The sequence below is a fragment of the Sminthopsis crassicaudata genome, chromosome 2 (genome assembly GCF_048593235.1).
Source record: "Sminthopsis crassicaudata isolate SCR6 chromosome 2, ASM4859323v1, whole genome shotgun sequence".
Classification (NCBI taxonomy): domain Eukaryota; kingdom Metazoa; phylum Chordata; class Mammalia; order Dasyuromorphia; family Dasyuridae; genus Sminthopsis; species Sminthopsis crassicaudata.
In genome coordinates this window covers 471776112-471794670 of record NC_133618.1, presented here as the reverse complement: position 1 = coordinate 471794670, position 18559 = coordinate 471776112, and the positions used below count along the sequence as shown (strand labels likewise).

Here is an 18559-nt window from a genome sequence, read left to right as displayed (position 1 = left end):
TTGTACAAATAGATATTTTCCCCTTTTTTGGAGTTCTTTAGGATATAGACCTAGCAGTGGTATTGCTGGATCAAAGAGTGTGCACAGTTTTGTAGCTCTTTATAAGATAGTTCTAAATTGTTCTCCAGAATGGTTGGGTCATTTCATAACTTTAACAACCATTATTGTCTCACTTTTCCCACATTCCCTCAAATATTTGTCATTTTTTATATATTTGCAAGTGTGATAGGTGTGAGATTGTACTTTTGCAATTTTTTTAATTTGTATTTTTCTAATCAATAGTGACTTAGAAAAAAATTTCAAATTATTATAGCTTCAAATACTATATCTAAAAGCTTCCTATTCATTTCCTTTGAGCATTTATCAAGTGGAAAATGACTTGTATTTTTTATAACATTGACTCAGTTCTCTATATTTGAGATATTAGACATATATCAAAATATTTGCTGCAAGATTTTTCCCAGTTTTCTACTTTCCTTATAATTTCAGTTGCATTGGTTTTGTTTGTGCAAAAACTTTTTAATTTTATATTTTCAAAGTGATCTATTTTTAATTTTGTAATGCTCTCTAGATTTTCTTCAATCCTAAATTTTTCCTTTGTTCATAAATCTCACAGAAAAACTATTCCATCTTCTGTTAACTTGCTTACGACATCACCCTTTTTGTATAAAGCATGAATCTATGTTGATCATATCTTGGTATATTTGTGAGATGCTTGTCTTTTTCTAGTTTCTGCCATACTGTTTTCCAATTTTCCCAGAAATTTATGTCATATAATAAATGTTTGTTCCAAATTTTTGGATTGTTGGGCTTAACATGTATTATATTACTAAGATCATTTATTATAATGTCATTTTTAATTAATTTCCTTTATATCCTTGAGCTTTTATTCTCCCAGATGAATTTTTCTATTATTTTTCTAGCGCCATAAAATAATTTTTGACAATTTGATTGATATGCCATTGAATAAAGAAATTACTTTAGATAGAATTGTCATTTTTATTATATTTGCTCAGCCAACCCATAAGCATTTATTTAGTTCAGACTTTATTTGTATCAAAAACATTTTATAGTTGTATTCATAAGTTCCTGAGAATGTCTTGGCAGATAGACTTCAATTTGTTTTATGTTTTTTACAGTTATTTTAAGTGGAATTTCTCTTTTTATGTCTTATGTTTGTATTTGGTTGATAATATATAGAATGATAATGTCTTATCTGGATTTATTTTGTATCTCATACAAGCTTCTTTTAGCATCATATAAAAGTTACAGGCAAGTAGTCATGTCATAAAGTAACTAGCATGTTAAGTAATATTAACACTGCTATAAAGCAACACTGGGCTGATTAGATCTGTGCTAGGTTTCATCAAAAATAATTCCTTATGCTGGATCATTGGGTTATCTCTGTTCAAATTACTATATGCTAATTACACAGCTTATTTTGGTCAAAGTTGATACAATCTCTAGTATATCTAGTATATCCTTAGCATCCTCATAGGGTCTCACATAAGAAAAGTTTTTGATTGCTCACTATGATTAATGGTTTTAATTGGCTTTATTTTCAATTTATGAGAAATAGGGTCAATACACAACAAAGGCAAAAGATTATGATCAATTAGTAAGGATAAGAACTGAATTAGATTACTGTAATCAAAAAAAAAAGAAATATAAGGATGAATTTTTTTTAAAAAATAAGCATGTTTAGTCTGCAGAAGATTTGAGGGACCGTGATAGCTCTCTTGAGATATTTAATGGGTTCTCCTTTTGGAAAGACTTGATCTGTTCAACCCCAGGTGGCAGAACTGAGATTAACTGGTGAAAATCACAGAAAGCAAACCAGCTAAATATGAAGAAGTTAGAAGGGATGAAGGAGAGAGTAAAGAGAAAATAAATGCTTATTAATTAAAAATAAAAGAACTTTCAATCAGAGATTGCCAAAAGGCAAATGACTACTTACTGGGGACACTGAAGGAGGTTATAGATTTTATTAAATTATATTTTTACTCTATGCAGTTTTAAGAATCTATAATTGACATAACTATATTGATAAGGTTATTTTTCACATGACCTGGAACTTGGCCTTTACTGTAACTCATGAAATATTGTAGTTTTGAAAATATAGCTATATATACATTGAGGCTAATATAAGTTTTTAGGGATAATAAAAAAAATTTAATTAAGAAAAAATCATCTACCCCCTCCAAAAGATAGTAAAGATTTAAGAAAGACTCATACTTTAGACAAATGGGGTCTCCCAAATGATGTTGGAATTAACATGTAAACTAATCTGAGTAACAAATAATTCCTTGCCTGTGTCACAGGTTCCCTTCTGTGACTAATGGCATCTTCTTTGGTACTGAGGGCATCAGAGGAATAGTCTGTGTCCTATCCTTATTCTCTGTGTGCCTCCTTTTAAGCTGAGAGCTCTTTGAGGACAGAACTTTTATTTTTCCACCAAAGAGTTCTCTAGGAGGACAGATTGTACTTTCTTCTTTCTTTATACTCTCCATGCCATCTACTCCAGGACTCTGATCACAGGGACAGGTTGGTACATTAGTGTAATTAGATGACAAAGTATTGTTTTGATATAATGTGTCTCAACTTTCCTTTTGTAGATAATAATTCTGTCTGACTTCAAAAGGTTTCACTGTTGTTGCAAGAACCTTGCTGGATGACAATCCATCTCTTAGAAAACTAACAAACAAAGTGAGAGGGAAGAAAGCTACAATGGGGAAACATCTTTTGTGACAAATCCCTACAGAGAAGCCACATCACCAACTATTTGCAGGGTCTGCGTGATGCTTTTATTTATCCTCCAGAATGTGGAACAGTGTCAAATGTTTGTCTTTTGGAAGTTGCAGATGCTTGGATGTTCTGAAACTTGAGGAGAAAAGGCAAAAAAGTAGAAAAGATTCCTATGAAGGGGTTTTTCCATAGGGCAGAATGGAGATGTAGACAGTGGATGATAAATTCTCCATCTCCTTGTGGCTGAAAGGAATCCTTTCACCTCCCTAAAATGTGAACATTCTGCAAGTTCTGGCCAAGAGAATGGTTTGGGGGAATTGGACAATAGTCAATGAATTTGTTCTTGTAAGCTTCTCTGCCCTGCCCGCTGAGCTACAGATTTTGCTGTTCCTGCTGTTTCTGATCATTTATTTTGTCACTTTTATGGGCAATGTCCTTATAATCCTGGTCACTACGGCTGATTCTGCCCTGCATAGCCCCATGTACTTCTTCCTCAAGAACCTGTCCTTTTTAGAAATTAGTTTCAACATAGTCATTGTCCCCAAGATGCTAAGTACCTTGCTGACCAAAGACACAACTATCTCTTTTCTTGGCTGTGCAACACAAATGTATTTTTTCTTCTTCTTTGGGGCTGCTGAGTGCTGTCTCCTTGCCACCATGGCCTATGATCGCTATGTGGCTATCTGTGACCCTTTGCGTTACCCAGTCCTCATGGACCAGAAAGCCTGTATTCAGTTGGCTGCTGCCTCTTGGTTCTCTGGATTTCCTGTAGCCACAGTACAAACAACATGGATTTTCAGCTTCCCATTTTGTGGTCCAAACAGAGTGAATCACTTTTTCTGTGACAGCCCTCCTGTAATTGCATTGGTTTGTGCTGACACCTCCCTGTTTGAACTGGAGGCACTGGCAGCCACAGTTTTATTTATTCTCTTTCCCTTCCTGCTGATCTTGGGATCCTATGTTCGAATCCTCTCCACTATTTTCAGGATGCCCTCAGCAGAGGGAAAACATAAAGCTTTCTCTACTTGTTCTTCTCATTTAGTTGTTGTCTCCCTCTTTTATAGTACTGCCATCCTCACCTACTTCCGTCCCAGATCCAACACTTCACCTGAGAGTAAGAAGCTGCTCTCGCTGTTCTACACAGTGGTGACTCCCATGTTAAACCCTATAATATACAGCCTGAGGAACAGTGAAGTGAAAGCTGCACTTCAAAGAACCCTCCGAAAGGCCATCATCTCCCAGAGATTATGACTAATTTTGCTAAAAATTTAACTGAGTAGGGATAGGATTAAAGGACAAAGAAAAAAGGCAGCATGGTAAAGGAGATAAAGAGTTAAACTTGGAGACAAGAAGACCTGGATTCAAATTCCATCTCTCATACTTATTATCTATATGCAAATCATTAAAGCTCCTTGTGCCTCAGTTTCCTCATGTCTATAATTGGGATACTAATACCCATAGTATATGACACTCAGTGTTGTTGTGAGGTTCAAATGAGATAATCCATATAAAACACTTGCTGTCATACTGACATATAGCAGTATGTCAATGTTAGAATTATAAATAAATTCAATTAAAACAACTCTAAAATTTTACTCACATTTCACTTTGAAGTGGCAAAGATGACAAAAGAGGCTCAATGTTAGAAGAATCTTAGGAAAACAGTTACATTTTTAGTAGGTCTATGAATTGGCCCAAACATTCTAGAAAACAATTTGGAATTTTACTTTATAAAGATGACAAAATTATCTATATCCTTTGAGCTAAAAATCTTCAGGCTAAGCAAAGGCAAAATGAATGGTCCTATCCAGACTTCAATATTCTTAGGAGCACTTTTTATGAGGCAACAAAGGAGTAGTGTAAAATTAGATTCTATTTATCTGGGAACAGCTAAACAAAACATGTTATACAAATATAATAGAACACAATACTACATATCCTTTGTAATAACCTCTGAATATGAAGAATTCAAATAAACATGGAAGATTTAAATGAACTGATATACAGTAAAGCAAGCAGAACCAGACAACAATAACTAACAATAAAAATTGAACACTGAAATATTATAATGACCAAAATTATCCCAGAATATTGGTATCTCTCTTACTTCAGTGCATAAATGGTAGACTATGAAATATAGAATATACTTTCAGACACTTTATTGATATGTTTGTCAGTTTTGCTAAATTTTTTTTCTTTATCTCTTTTTTCTCTTTTTTATAAACTTTGCTACAAAGGATGACTTGCTATATAGGGAAGAGGTTAAAAAATATTTAAAATTAATGAATTAGAAAAATAAAATATATTAGATAAAATGAAATTTTTATCATAAGTCCCAGATAAAAGAAAACACATGAGAAATAATAAAACTTGCATATTACATTCACAAAGGAACCCCATAGTCCTCTCTTTTGAGCTTTGGAGATAATGGCTTCTATTTTTGTTCTATGTACCCTGACCTTACTTAACTTTGGAATGGAAAGGGCATACCTAGAGAGGGGGTAAAAGGAGAATAGCATTTAGAATTACTCTTCCACTTGACCAAAAAGTGGAATAAAGCCAAATTTAGTCCTCTAAAGAGGAAGAAACCCCATTCCTCAACATAAGAATGGCTTTCAAATCATTATGGTGGATGAATAGAAGAAGAATTACATCAGTGGGCAGGAGATGTATTAAACAATGAAAAAATCTGATACTATACTTATTAATCATAAGAAAACATCTTGAACTGAAAAAAACCAGTATGAGAGAAAAATATAAATTCAACTCTCATAATTCTAAATGTAAATAATATTTAAAAATCTAATTAAAAGAAAAAGAATGACATTGGATTTTTAAAAAACACAATCTGTTGCTTATAGAAAATATATTTTTAAAAAGAAAAATATAGAAAGAATAAAAATAAAGATCCAGAAAACATTTTTATTACATTGCAAATGAATTTTTAAATGTAAAGGACAAAGCAAAAACAAACACTCAAAATATAAAAAGGGATAATCAAGAAAATTCCATTATGCTGAAAAGAAACAAAAACAACATATCAACTTTAATATTAAACTTATATACTCCCAATGTCTTGGCTTTAAACTGCAAAAAGTCATAAATAGTAACACAATTGTGACAGGGAATTTCAATGATTCTCTCTCAGTTTTGAATAAGTCAACCAGAAAGATAAACCAAAGAGAAGATAAATAACTGTGAAAATCACTAGAAAAAGTAGAGCTAAAAGATTTATGGTTATCTATTAAATAAAATTGCTAAATAATACATTTATTTATTAGCACCATATGGAACTTTAGCAATAATTAACCATGTATTAAAGCAAAAGGATATTATACACAAATATAAAAAGGCAGAAATAACAAATATATTTTTAAAAGATCATATATCACACTATAGTACAAACAAAAGATTCAGACCCAAATGGAGAATTGCCAATGAAATCCTAAGTAGTGAGTGGGTCAAAGAACAAATACTAGAATAGCAATCATGTGACAGAAAATAATGATAAAATATCAAAGTTTCTGGGATGCAGTTAAATCAATCCTGTAGGATGGGGGGGGGGAGAGATAGATCATATCTCTCTTGCTTTAACAAAATGAGGGGAGAGCTAACAAACTAAATGTGTATTTTTTTAATTAGAAAGCAAAAAAAAAAGATATTAAAAAGTAGACAAAAGGAAACAAAAAATCTTATAGAAATGATAAATAATTAAAAACAAGACAGAAAATCAAATGAATAAAATAGTAAATGAGCAAGGTAAAATCACAAAACCAAAAGAAATCTAAAAAGGAACCAGAAACTATCATGTCAGTTATATGCTAACAAAACTAAGAACAGAGTAAAATTCAAATATTCAAACAAAAGAATGGATAACTAGGTGATATAGTGTGTAGAGAACTGGGCTTGGAGCCAGGAACACTCTAGTTCAAATTCAGACTCAGGAACGTCCTAGTAATATCTTTAGGCGAGTCATTTAACCTTTACTTGCTTAAAATATCATTGACAAAAAGGGGATCCACTGGAGAAGGAACTGGCAAATTACATCATTGTCTTTGCCAAGAAAATCCCTTGAACAAATGTCCATGGGATCACAAACAGTAGGGTAGAACTTAAAAACTGAATAAAAAAAATTCAAAGACTAAAATTAGATTTTAAAGAAAATAGAGCTAACTATACAAGAACTACCTAAGGAGGAGATGGGCACAGGAAGGTGGGCAGAGCTCTTATCCTGATGGATTCACTGGAGAATTCTATCAAACTTTTCAAGAATAATTTGTACCCATATTACAGAATTTTTTCTATAAAAACTTGGAAAGAAAGCATCCTACTAAATCTCTTTTATGAGATAAACATAATCTTAATACCTAAACTAGAAAAGGATAAAACACAAGAAAATTACATACAAATATAATTAATGAATAACTATTTTAAAATGTTCAATAAAATCCTAGGAAAAACTTTGAACATGTATCCAAGAAACCATTCATCATGGCCAACTTGGTTTATAGCAGGGATGAGAAGATGATAATTCAGTATAAGGAAAATAAGTAACATAATTAATCATATTAAAAACAAAAGCATTCAAAAATGTTTAATTATCTCAATGGATATTGGATCCTCTTTGACAAAATATAATATTTGTGCCCCCCAATCACTACAAAGTATGGGAATAAGTGGATTTTTTATTATCATAAACCACAATACATTAGAACTTCTCCAACATAAGGCCATATGGCCTTAGAGCAAGAATAATACACAATCTTACTACTATTATTTGACATAGTTTTGAAGATATTAGCAATATCAATGTCAAGAAAAAGAAATTAAATGTATTAGAGCAAATAAAAAACAAAACGATCCTCATTTGCTAATTATATGATGGTTTACTTAGAAAATGTTAAGTAATCAATAAAGTTAGGATTAATACAATTGGTTCAACAAAGCTATAAGCTACAAAATAAATCTTTAAAAACCCAAAAGAATATGTTATAATAATAAAATTCAAGAGGCAATAATTCAAAGGGGAATTCCATTGCAAATAACTCCAAAATAAAGGAAGTATCTACGGATCAAACTACCAAACCACACAAAGCACTTATATAGGTTCAGTTACAAAGTACAAATAGCTGGAAAATTATTCCATATTTGTGGGTAGTCTGTGCTAGCATAATAAAATTGGAAATATTATCAAAGTTACTTTATAATCTTAATGCTAGTAAACAAAATTATCAAAGGGATAATTTATAAAACTCAATAAAATATTAAATTCATTTGGAAAAACTAAAAAATTATAAGATGAAGGAAAATAACAACAACAACAAAAAAAAGTAGGAACAATGGAGGAATAACTTTCAAGAACTCTAACTGTGTTATAAATCAGCAGTCAAAAAAAAACTATCTAGTATTGGTGTATATGTGTGCGTGTGTGTATAAATATATATACAAATAAATATATAGTTACATATGTATCTAAATATACATATGCATATGTGCAAACACATACACATGTATAAATGAATCAATGGAACAAAGTAAACAAGAGAAAAGAGAAGGGAATTTGAAACAAATGGAACTCAATAACTTAGTCTTTCATACTAGAAAACCTAAGTTAGGAAAACACTCCATTAAAACTGCTGGGAAAATTTGAATGGAATCTGTCAAAAAATAGGCTTAGACCAACATATTATTATATATTCCATAATACATTAAGATGAATATATGACTAATATTAACGATCAGATTATTTAAAAAAATGTAAAGAGAAGTAGATGATATACTTCTTATAGCTATGAGAGATGTATTCTTAACTAATGAATTGATAAAAACAAATCACAAGACCAAATAGATAATATAGATTACATGAGTTTCTTTGTTTGATATATTGAATTTGAAATTATTCCTAGAAATCCATTTTGAAATGTTCAGTAGACAGTTGCTGACAAGGGACTGAAACATAAGGGAAAGTAACTGTGACTGGAGATTATATTTATATATATACATACATATACATAATGTGTATATAAATATACATACATGTATATACAAATAGATATACACACATAAGTACACATATACATATGTGCATACATGTATACATATGTGTATATATGTATGCGTGTGTGTGTTAAGGCCACCTGGCCTTGGGAGTGCTGTAGTTCCCCAAACAATGCTGGCTTTCAGATAATAACCTATTGGTCAGTAATAACAAAGTTTCTGAATATGAGGTATGTAATAGACCATTCTTCAAGACTGCCTCTAAGACCATTCCTTATTTCTATTTCTAAGTCATAAAATTAGCATGTCAGTGACATGAAGCACCTAATATTTTTATCTTTTTCCTATAAATTTATCTTCTTGCTTTTATAATGTTTCTTCAACTCAGTCCTCTTCCCATGGATCCTCTGGACCTTCACCTCTTGATCCAGATTCTGAAATCTCTTGATCCATGCTCCTCAGTCCCTCTCATATAAGTAGTAGGACCTCTTTTACTCTTCCGAGGGATCTTGATTCAGCCACCCCTTCTGAACTCTGCCCATTGAGAGAAGTAGCAGACTTTTGATGTGGAACACTCAGGGTGCATGTGCCTTTTTTTAACATCAGACATTTCCCAGATTAAGGAAAAACTTGGTTATTAATCTGAAGATCTGAATAAATATCATTGAAAGCTACCTCCCTCCAATTTGATCTTATCTGAGATGTTAATATTATTATCTCCTTTTGCTGCAGCATAGAGGAAAAAAAGAATTTGGGATTTAATCCAAGTTTGGGGATGAAATGGCTAAATCATGCTCCTCCTCTGGTGTCCCTGTTGCAGACTCCCTATTGGGATTACCAGGAGGGAAGCAGAGATAGAGAGAGAAGGGATAATTTTCTAATCTTCCTCACTAAAGGTGTGAAGAAGGGGATTAAGAAGCATATTTATTATGAAAAATTTAAAGAAGTTACCCAAGGAACTTGGAAAATCTTGCCCCCTTTCAGGGGTACTTCATAGAACTCTTAAAAAATATATACTAACTCCACTCCTCCAAAGACCACAGTCATCAGTATGCATTTTATTGGTCAGTCTGCCCAGACATTAGGAGGCAGCTTCAGAAGTTAGCCATAGGTCCTCAAATTCCCCAGATACAGCTATTACAAACACTCTTTGGAGTTTTTAAAAAGGGACTCAGGTGCTACAGATGATCAGGATCATAGAGTTAGAACTAGGAATAGAGAACCTGCTCAAATTTTAGCTGCTATCTTATCTGGGAATCATGGGGGTTTGTGCTTCAGATGCCACAGCCAATGTCATTGGTCTCACAATTGTACTCAGAGGAAACCCCCAGGCCCGTGATCTAAATGCAAACAGGGGTACTGGAAGAAAGACTGCTCACAGAGGAGTCAAGCCATTTCTTCCCAATGTCCTATTCTCTGGTCTCCTCCGGATCAGGAGTGATGGTGCCCAGGATCTGGTCAGGCTCCTCTTTGCTCCATAAGGATGACTGAACCCAGGGTAACTTTGGACGTGGCAGGTAAGTCCACTGAATTTTTCCTTGAGAAATATTGTCTTCCCCGGTACTCTGGTTTCATCTGCTTCTCCCCTCATAGGGTGATGGGAATTGAGATCTTCCCTCTGCCTTGTCAGTTTAGTGACTTGTTGTTCAAACACTCTTTTTCTTATTATCTCCTCCTGTTCTGATCCCTTGTTGGGGACCAATTTTCTCTTTTCAGACCTCCTGGTGTACTTTTTGTTCTTCTCTCAAAGAATAATCCATCTGAAATCTGGAAGTAGATTCTTCTATCAGGGACCAAGGAATCCCTGCATACTTTACTGGGCATAGTTGGATTTTATAACATCTGGATGCCTAACTTTGGGATTATTGACAAGCTCTTCTATGATTTTATTAAAGGCCCTGACACATTCTCCTTGACTGGGGCCTTTATTAGAGCAAGGCTTTTAAGACCTTGAAAGCTAAACTGACTTCTGCCCCAGCATTAGCCTTGCCTAATTAGATAGGCCTACCATGCCTGCCCATTTTGTGTAAATTCTGAAGGGGCCGTTAGCTCCCCCACCCTCAAACCCATCTAGAGAAAGGGTACATATTCAAGGGAGGACTAGCTTTTATTCAGTATGTTGATGAATGGCCAGGCCAAGCCCCAGATCTGTTGCTTAAGTCTCAAAGAAACTTGACTCAATGTCATCTGGGTGACTCTCCTGCCTCAGAGCAGTGGTTGCCATAGTCCTTTTAATTGAGGAAGCCTCCAAACTCACCCTGAGCCAACTATTAGAGATTCTAACTCTCCACTGGGTTCAGGGCATTTTGGAAGCCAAAAGTCATCAGTGGCTCATTAGGGGGAGGCTTATCAGTTATTAGGTTCTCCTGTTAAGACACCTCTGATTTGAATCTCTGGGTGAGCCACACTCAATCTTGCCACCCTGCTCCCTGACAGTAGTCAGTCTAGTGACATTATTCAAAATTGTGAGGAAATGTTACATTCTATCTATTCCAGTTGACCTGACTTGATGTTACTTTTGACAAGCCAGACAGTGAATGGTTTACTGATGGGTCCAATTTTCTTGAAAATAGGGAAAGGAAAGCAGGTTACTCTATGGTGAGCCTCAATAATATCTTGGAGGCTGTCACTATCCACGGGGACCTCTGCTCAGAGAACCTAAATCATTGTGCACACCAGAGTAAAGTGTGAAAGTAAATATCTGTATTGACTCCAAATATACCTTTCATGTCTTGAATGGTCATGGGTCTATATGGAAAGAGGATTTTTGACAGCCAAACATTCCCCCATAAGTATGCAGGGGAAATTCTACAATTACTGCTAGCTATCCATGGACCTATAGGCATGTTTTGTTTTGTTTTGCTTTGTAAAGAACACCAAAAAGGGGATTTACTTCAGGCCAAGGAAAACAGGCTTCAGATTCAGCCGCCCATGCTGCTCCCTGTTTGCCCCTAATCATGGCACCTTTGATTCCCCAACTCCCTAACTCCTACACTCCTTCATATAATTCCTTGGAACAGGCCCTTGATAAAGGAAAGGGATACATTCATTCCTCTTCTGGGTGGTTTCAAACACCCTCAGACCAGTTTCTAATCCCCAGAAGCCAGCCAGTGGAAACTTTTCTTTGGCCTACATCAAGCTATTAATTTAGGAAAGAATGCCCTTCAATCCCTTGTGAAACCTATTTTCACTGGTCACAAGCTAGGAGAAACAAACAGGTCTGCCAAGCCAGCCCACTTTGTGGAAATCTTAAGGGGACTATTAGCCTCTTTATGCCCAAAACTGTCCAGAGAAGGGATACATAGTCAGGGAAGGATTGGTACGTGATTTTATACATATACTCCCTTGCAGGGACTTCAAAATACTTCTGGTTTTTGTTGATGTCTTTACTAACTGGGTAGAAGCCTTCTCTTGTAGATGTGAAAAAGCCCAGGAGGTATCAAAGTGTTTGCTCAAAGAAATCATATCTTGTTTTGGCCTGCCTAGCTCTTTATAGAGGGACAATGGCCTGGCCTTCATTTCTCAAATAACCCAAACTGTGGCTGAGGCACTTAAGATTACTTATCTCCACTCTGCCTGATCTCTTCAATCTTCTGGAAAAGTAGAGAAAATGAATCACATCCTCAAGTGAGTCCTTACAAAACTGTGCCTGGAGACTCATGAGGATTGAAGAATCTCCCATTAGGACTACTTAAGAGTCTGCATTGCACCTTGGGAGAAAGAATAACATCTGATCACTCAGTTTGCCTCACAGATTGGTACAATCCAGAAGGCTCTTTCTGAATATACAAATGAACATATTCCTAAGCCCACAGATGCTCATACTCAGTTTGTTACTCCAGTAAAATCTGGGGGACATGGTATATTTGAAATCTTGGCAGGCCCAAGGTATTGCCCCTGGGTATAAAATGGAAAGAACCCCATAGGGTCATTCTTAACTACTACAACTGCAGTTAAACTCAAAGTGTTGTGCCACAAGTTCCTTTTATTGTCTTGACTCAGTTTCCTTAATTGGTCCTGTTTCCCTAATTGTCCTGCCTCAGTTTCCCTGATTACAACCCTCAAACACTCCTTTTCTGCCCATTAGAACTGAGATAATTAGGGCTGTGGAGATCTGACATTCAAGACTCCAGATATCCTATTTCAGATATCTAATTGGCATTGTTTATAACTCTAAGGTTCAGGGTTCCTGGCTCTAAGCTGGACGCCTCCTTAACTCCCAGTTTGTAAGAATTTATGGTCCTACCTCCCAACCTTAGAATCTGATTGATGGTCCCTGCCTGGAGATCCCTGCTCATCAGAATTTGGACTCCACCCCCTGCCCTTTTATAGCTAACTGAGCTAAGAGCTATAAATATGTCATTGAGAACTTACAAGCACTGCTAGATGCTTTGGACATCAGCTCTGGGGGCAACATGCACCCAGCACAATCTCTATTTTGCCTCAGTTTCTCCAGCATTACAAAAGGCCATCCCAGCTGAGCTCATGTTTCTAAAATTAAAAGTGCTATTCCTGTTATCTCTTCTCCCTCACATATTCCCGGAGATATTCCTGTGAATCCCTAAAGGATCTGAAACTACTGATCCACAGGACTCCTGGAAACACTGGAAATATACTGGATGAAGAAGGGTGAACTTATTCCAGGCCATGAATTTCCAACTATTTGCTCAATATGAATACCAATGGCTACTTAATTCTAAGACTCATCACCTCCTGAATGCTGCTGCCACCATTTTCAAGTTGCGTCTCACCCCCTCAGTCTGGACTCCACTAAACAGGACTAGCTCTATACCCCTTATCAGCCTGATGCAGCTCCAGAAGATGAGACCTTTGTCCTTAACCCCCAAAATAACCCTAAGACCACCTGACCTTAGGAGTACTGTAGTTCCACAAACAATGCTAGCTGTTAGATAACAAAATAGTCAGTACTGACAAAGTAATAATAGTCAGTAATAACAAAGTTTCTGAAACAGTAATGAGGTACATTCCTCAACTTCACTTCTAAGACCACTCTTCAGTTCTATCTCTAAGCCATAAAATTAACATATCAGTAACATGAAGCATCTGAATTCTCTTTTTCCTATAAATTTATCTTCTTGCTCCTGGTTCTTTGCTAACTTTTTTTTGGAACTTAGCTGGCTATTATTGCATAATAAATCAAATTGAGTTTACAAATTCTTTTGCCATACCTATGATACTGATTTGGGGAGCTTAACATCGTTGGGATTTCTTACACTTCAACAAAATCACTGAAAGAGTATAGAAAAAAAAGAGAATCCAGAACTTGGTTTATTTTAAATAAATAGTATTTTTTCCAATTACATGTAAAGATCATGCTTAACATCCATTTAAAAAAATATTTTGAGTTTCAAATTTTCTGTCCTTCCCTTCCCTCTGCTCTCTCCAAAATGGCAAGCAATCTGATAGAGATTACATATGTGCAATTATATTAAACATATTTCCACAGTAGTCATGTTGTGAAAAAAGAAACAAAACAACAGGGAAAAAACATTTAAAAAACAAAAAACTAATGAAAATAATATGCTTGATCTGCATTGAGATGCCATAATTCTTTTTCTGGGTATGGATAGCATTTTCTTTCATGAGGCTTTTTGAATTGTAGGATGGCACTTTTAAAAAGCTTTGTTAAATAAATATAAAATATATAAAAATCATATAACTTCAAGAGAAAGAGAGGGAATAAGATGGGAAGATGAATCCAAGGAAATCTTTTTCAGATAATATATGTTGAAGGAAACTAAGAAATCTCCAAGGCAAAGATATAGAAAAGTGTGTTCCACACTTGGAAATATTCTTTTGCCCAAGCAGGTACTCAGGAGGCAGAAGATGCAATATTATAGAAAGGAAACCACTTAAGAGGCAAGTTTGATTAGAACAGAGAGGCTGTAAAGGGGAGTCATAGGATCTGAACCCTAAAAGGAATATTAGAGGCTAATTCCTTCAATGACCTCATTTTACAGGTAAGAAAACAAACTCGCAGAGGTTGTAACTTGGCAACACTACGTCACATCAGATTCTCTGTCTCCAGAACCACTGTTTTTTCCAGTGAACTAAGCAGCCTCTTCATAAGAATTTCAAATGGAAACAACAGGTGGGAGCTAGAGGGCAATCAATGTAAAAAGTTTTGCAGCAACAAAAAGGAAGCTGATTTTTTTTTCTGATTCAAAGAATATGGACTTTTTTTTTTTTACTTCCATGAACTCCATCATGCAGAGTATTTCTAAAAGATGAACATTAAGATGTCTGTATGGCTCAGTTTCCAGGGACAAGTGAATCATTGTTCTTTCTTCCCATCTCAAAGTCAAATCTGTAAGCCAAGGCAAATTCTCTCTCAGGGAAATTTGGATCTCTTTCCCTCAGAAGGAAAGCCAATTTTAAGAGTTGCTGGTTTTCTGCATGTCCAGCTGGATTTATTTTTAGTTACTGCAAAGGACTATTGGTATGTCAAGCCATTCTGTTTCATAGTTAATATAGCCAGTACTCATACAGCTTTTCTTGGTTATATGGATAATTGGGAAGCTCAATCAAATCAAAATAGTGCACTCATTTACAGATGCACTCATACAAAGAAGGGGAAAAATGCTTTCCCATACCATCTGCTTCCAGGGGTGATTCAGTTCCACTACTCTCTTCTAGACCTTAAAAAAAAAAAAAAAAAAAAAAAAAAAAGGGCTCTTATCCAGTGAGCTTTATCCATTTATTTTCCTGATCCTTAAAGAACTCCCATAATCAAGATTACTTCCAATGGAAATTCTACTCTTTTCTTTTTCCCCCACACAAAACATAGGTCCAACCTTTTTTTTACCCTGAGCCTGAGGAGTGACCAATAAACCCAGTGCTTATAAGCATGTGAAGAATGCTCAGCTTATGGAATTTGCACACGGACTTTGCAGAATGCATTGACTTTCTTTAATTGGTTTCAGTCTGGTAACTATGTGGTAAACAGAAGTCTCTTTGATTGGCTACAGCTGCATAGGCAGAACTGGGGTGCATTCAAAAGTCAACCTTGTATCTTCTTTTGGTTTGGCTTGTTCCAGTTTGGTGGCATTCTGATGAGACAATGCTAAAAGGGAGAAGTCTTATGTCTTCTTCATACCAGACTGACATGTGGCTAAGAAGAGACCTTGGTACTATACATCTCTATTCATTATTTTAGTTTCTTTAAGTCAAGAAGACTGGTGATGTTTGGAGTTTTCAAAGGTCAAGCGAGCAATCTAACAGGAGATTCAGGAAGTAAGTCCATTCTGGATTCTGCAGCAAATACAAGGAATTTTGAGGCCCAAGGAGTGACCTGGACCCAGTCTAGCTGTAGGTAAAACAAGGGCCCATCCAATCTAGTTGTAGCATTTAAATGTGAAATAGCTATAAATATGGGCAACAGCAATCAGCTGGGGCTCTTAATCTGGTATACTTTCTAGGTGTTGAAATAGGTGAGACTTGGAAGTAACCAAAGCATTTTTCTTCCTGTTCTACTGTAATCTTAGTAGCAGTGATAGTGATAGTAATAGCATTGTAAATCTTAAAATGCACATTACTTAAATTATCTAAACAACATATTAATGTCCTGAAAAATTATCATACCTTCCTTTGTTAATGTATATATGTTTTAAAAAGTGGATTGATGGGAACTCAAGCTAGCTTGTCCTCTTTCCCCATGGCTCCCTTGGAGGATCCCTCCTTCCAGCATCAGGCGGCCAGGAGTGCTTTAGAAAGTTGAATCAGGACCCTGAGAAATAGTATTACTACTGACAGGCTCTGTAGATCTATAAGGCTCAGTTGAGCCTTAAGGACTCCAACATGGCCAGTACCAAGAATAACTTGGCCTCTTGCTATCTGAAGCAGGGGAAATACCAAAATGCAGAAAGTCTGTATAAGGAGCTCCTAATTCTGGTTCTAGAGGAGTATGGCTTAATCATTGGAGAAAACAAGCCCATCTAGATATGTGCTGAACAACAGGAGTAGAGCAAGAATAAATGTGGAGACACCACGCCTATGGAGAACATGGCAGCTTGTTACAGACTAGCAAAGTGGACAGCCCCACAGGGAATGCCATGCTGCAGAGCCTGGGGTGCTCCACAAGGCAACTCATACCCTGAAGGACTATGACAGTGGCAGTCGGAAACAGGGTCTGTATGCTGCCAGTCAGACTAAGGTGAGATCAAGGTGACGGAGCTGCTGAAAGATGTGTGGTGGGGCATTACAGGAGAGGTGGTAATGGAGGCTGCCCGGACTGTAGGGGGCAGCTGAGACCAAGGAAGTTGGGCAGGCCAGTGGGGCCTTCCTCCCAAATTGGAGTCCTCTGGCCATGGCCACCCTGCAGATGTACAGGAGAAGAAGCTGAACCAAGATAAGTTCAGGCTGCACACAAAGGCCTGTATCCAGGGCTGGAGACCTTCAGGGGAGAGCACCAGCCTTGCTGATCTCCCTTGCTGAAGAATGTGGTCAGAAGGAGAAAGGCAAGCTTGGAACACAGAAAAGCTTGGGGATCCTGCATCCCTGGAGGCCATCGATCTGGGACTTTGGGAAGGTCAGGTGATCCTGGTGCTTTCCGGCCACCTCAAGGCTGTGGAGTCAAGAGAAGCAGAACCTCCAGGCCCAGGTATGCTGCTTGGCGCAAAAGAACCAGTGGCTCTGGGAGGAGCTGGCCGATCCCGCTGCAGCACAGGGAGCAAGCCATGGTCTAGCTGGAGAACAAGCAGTACCTGCCACTTATGAATCAGATCCTTCTCCCAGCCAAGAGAAGGGGACTGTTTACCAGGATTCTCTGCATGACTTGTTCCTAATGAGGATGAGCAGAGGCCAGCTCAGGGCCTGGAGATACCGCTCCCCAGCACGGAGTTTATGAGATCCCTGCAAGGCTCAGGACCTTGCACAATCTGGTGATTCAGTACCCTCCCAGGATACTATAGCGGCTCCAGTCTGTGAACAGGCCCTGGAGAACCCCAGGATATGGTCGTCTGATGTGGTCACCATCAGGAACATGTGGAATTTGGAGTACTGAGATCAGAAGAAATACAATGACTAAGAGAAGACCTTGGGGAAGGCCCTTAGGCCGTGGCAGCTGCCTTGATCGATGTTCTCTATGACAAGAGGGACAATGACAAAGAAGCAGAGCCCTTGTGTAAGCCTGGAGATCGATGTTTGTGGCCAAGTACTGAATAATCTGCTGTCAGAACCAGGGCAAGGCCCAGGGGGCCGCTGGAGATCAGGTGGATCCTGACCATCCCACCTTGGCCACGACCAAAAATAACTTTGTCTCCTGTTTTCTGAAGAAGGGTAAATACAAAAGCGCAGATACCTGCATAAGGAGATTCTGACTCGTGCCCACGAGAGCGAGTTTGGCTCAGTCAGTGGAGAAAACAAACCCATCTGGATGCATGCTGAAGGACGGGAGCGGGCCAAGAATAAGCTTTCTATAACCCGCTCTGGAGAAGACAGCAGCTGGCACAAAGCTTTGTGCCCCGCATCATGCTGCGGAGCTTTGGGGCGCTCTCCGGCTGGCAAGGGCTTAGAGAGGCAGCTCCCACCTGAAGGCCTCTGCCAGCGGCAGTTGGAAGCGCGGCCTCAAAGCTGTGACCAGACCAAGGTGGTGGAGCTGCTGAAAAATGGCGGCGGGCGGTGGGGTGGCCATGCCGGGTCCCGGGCTAAGCTGGAGGCCGAGGATCCAGGTTCTCTCCAGAGAAATGGCTCCTTTGGGATACTCTGCGATGCCCTGAGATGCTTCTGAAGAAGTTGCAGGAGGGTGAGCCCCAACAGTCTCCCTGCCCCCCTGGAGTGAGGTAGTCCCCTCAACTTC

The 18559-nt window shown here is 37.3% G+C and overlaps 1 protein-coding gene, 1 long non-coding RNA gene and 1 pseudogene across 2 annotated transcripts in view; 2 read left to right on the top strand and 1 right to left on the bottom strand.

The window, feature by feature from the left end:
* LOC141553626 (uncharacterized) overlaps nucleotides 1-4529 on the bottom strand; it is a 96920-nt gene extending 92391 nt beyond the window's left edge. The window contains exon 1 of the long non-coding RNA XR_012485551.1: nucleotides 4346-4529. This is a non-coding gene — a long non-coding RNA (uncharacterized LOC141553626). The remainder of the gene's footprint in view (nucleotides 1-4345) is intronic.
* On the top strand, nucleotides 3049-3996 carry LOC141553614 (olfactory receptor 10A4). Its single transcript, XM_074285173.1, has one exon. The coding sequence runs from the start codon at nucleotides 3049-3051 to the stop codon at nucleotides 3994-3996; it is 948 nt and encodes a 315-aa protein (XP_074141274.1).
* Nucleotides 4530-17199: 12670 nt separating the features above from the next.
* LOC141552917 (kinesin light chain 2-like) lies at nucleotides 17200-18490 on the top strand (annotated as a pseudogene).
* Nucleotides 18491-18559: the final 69 nt, after the last annotated feature.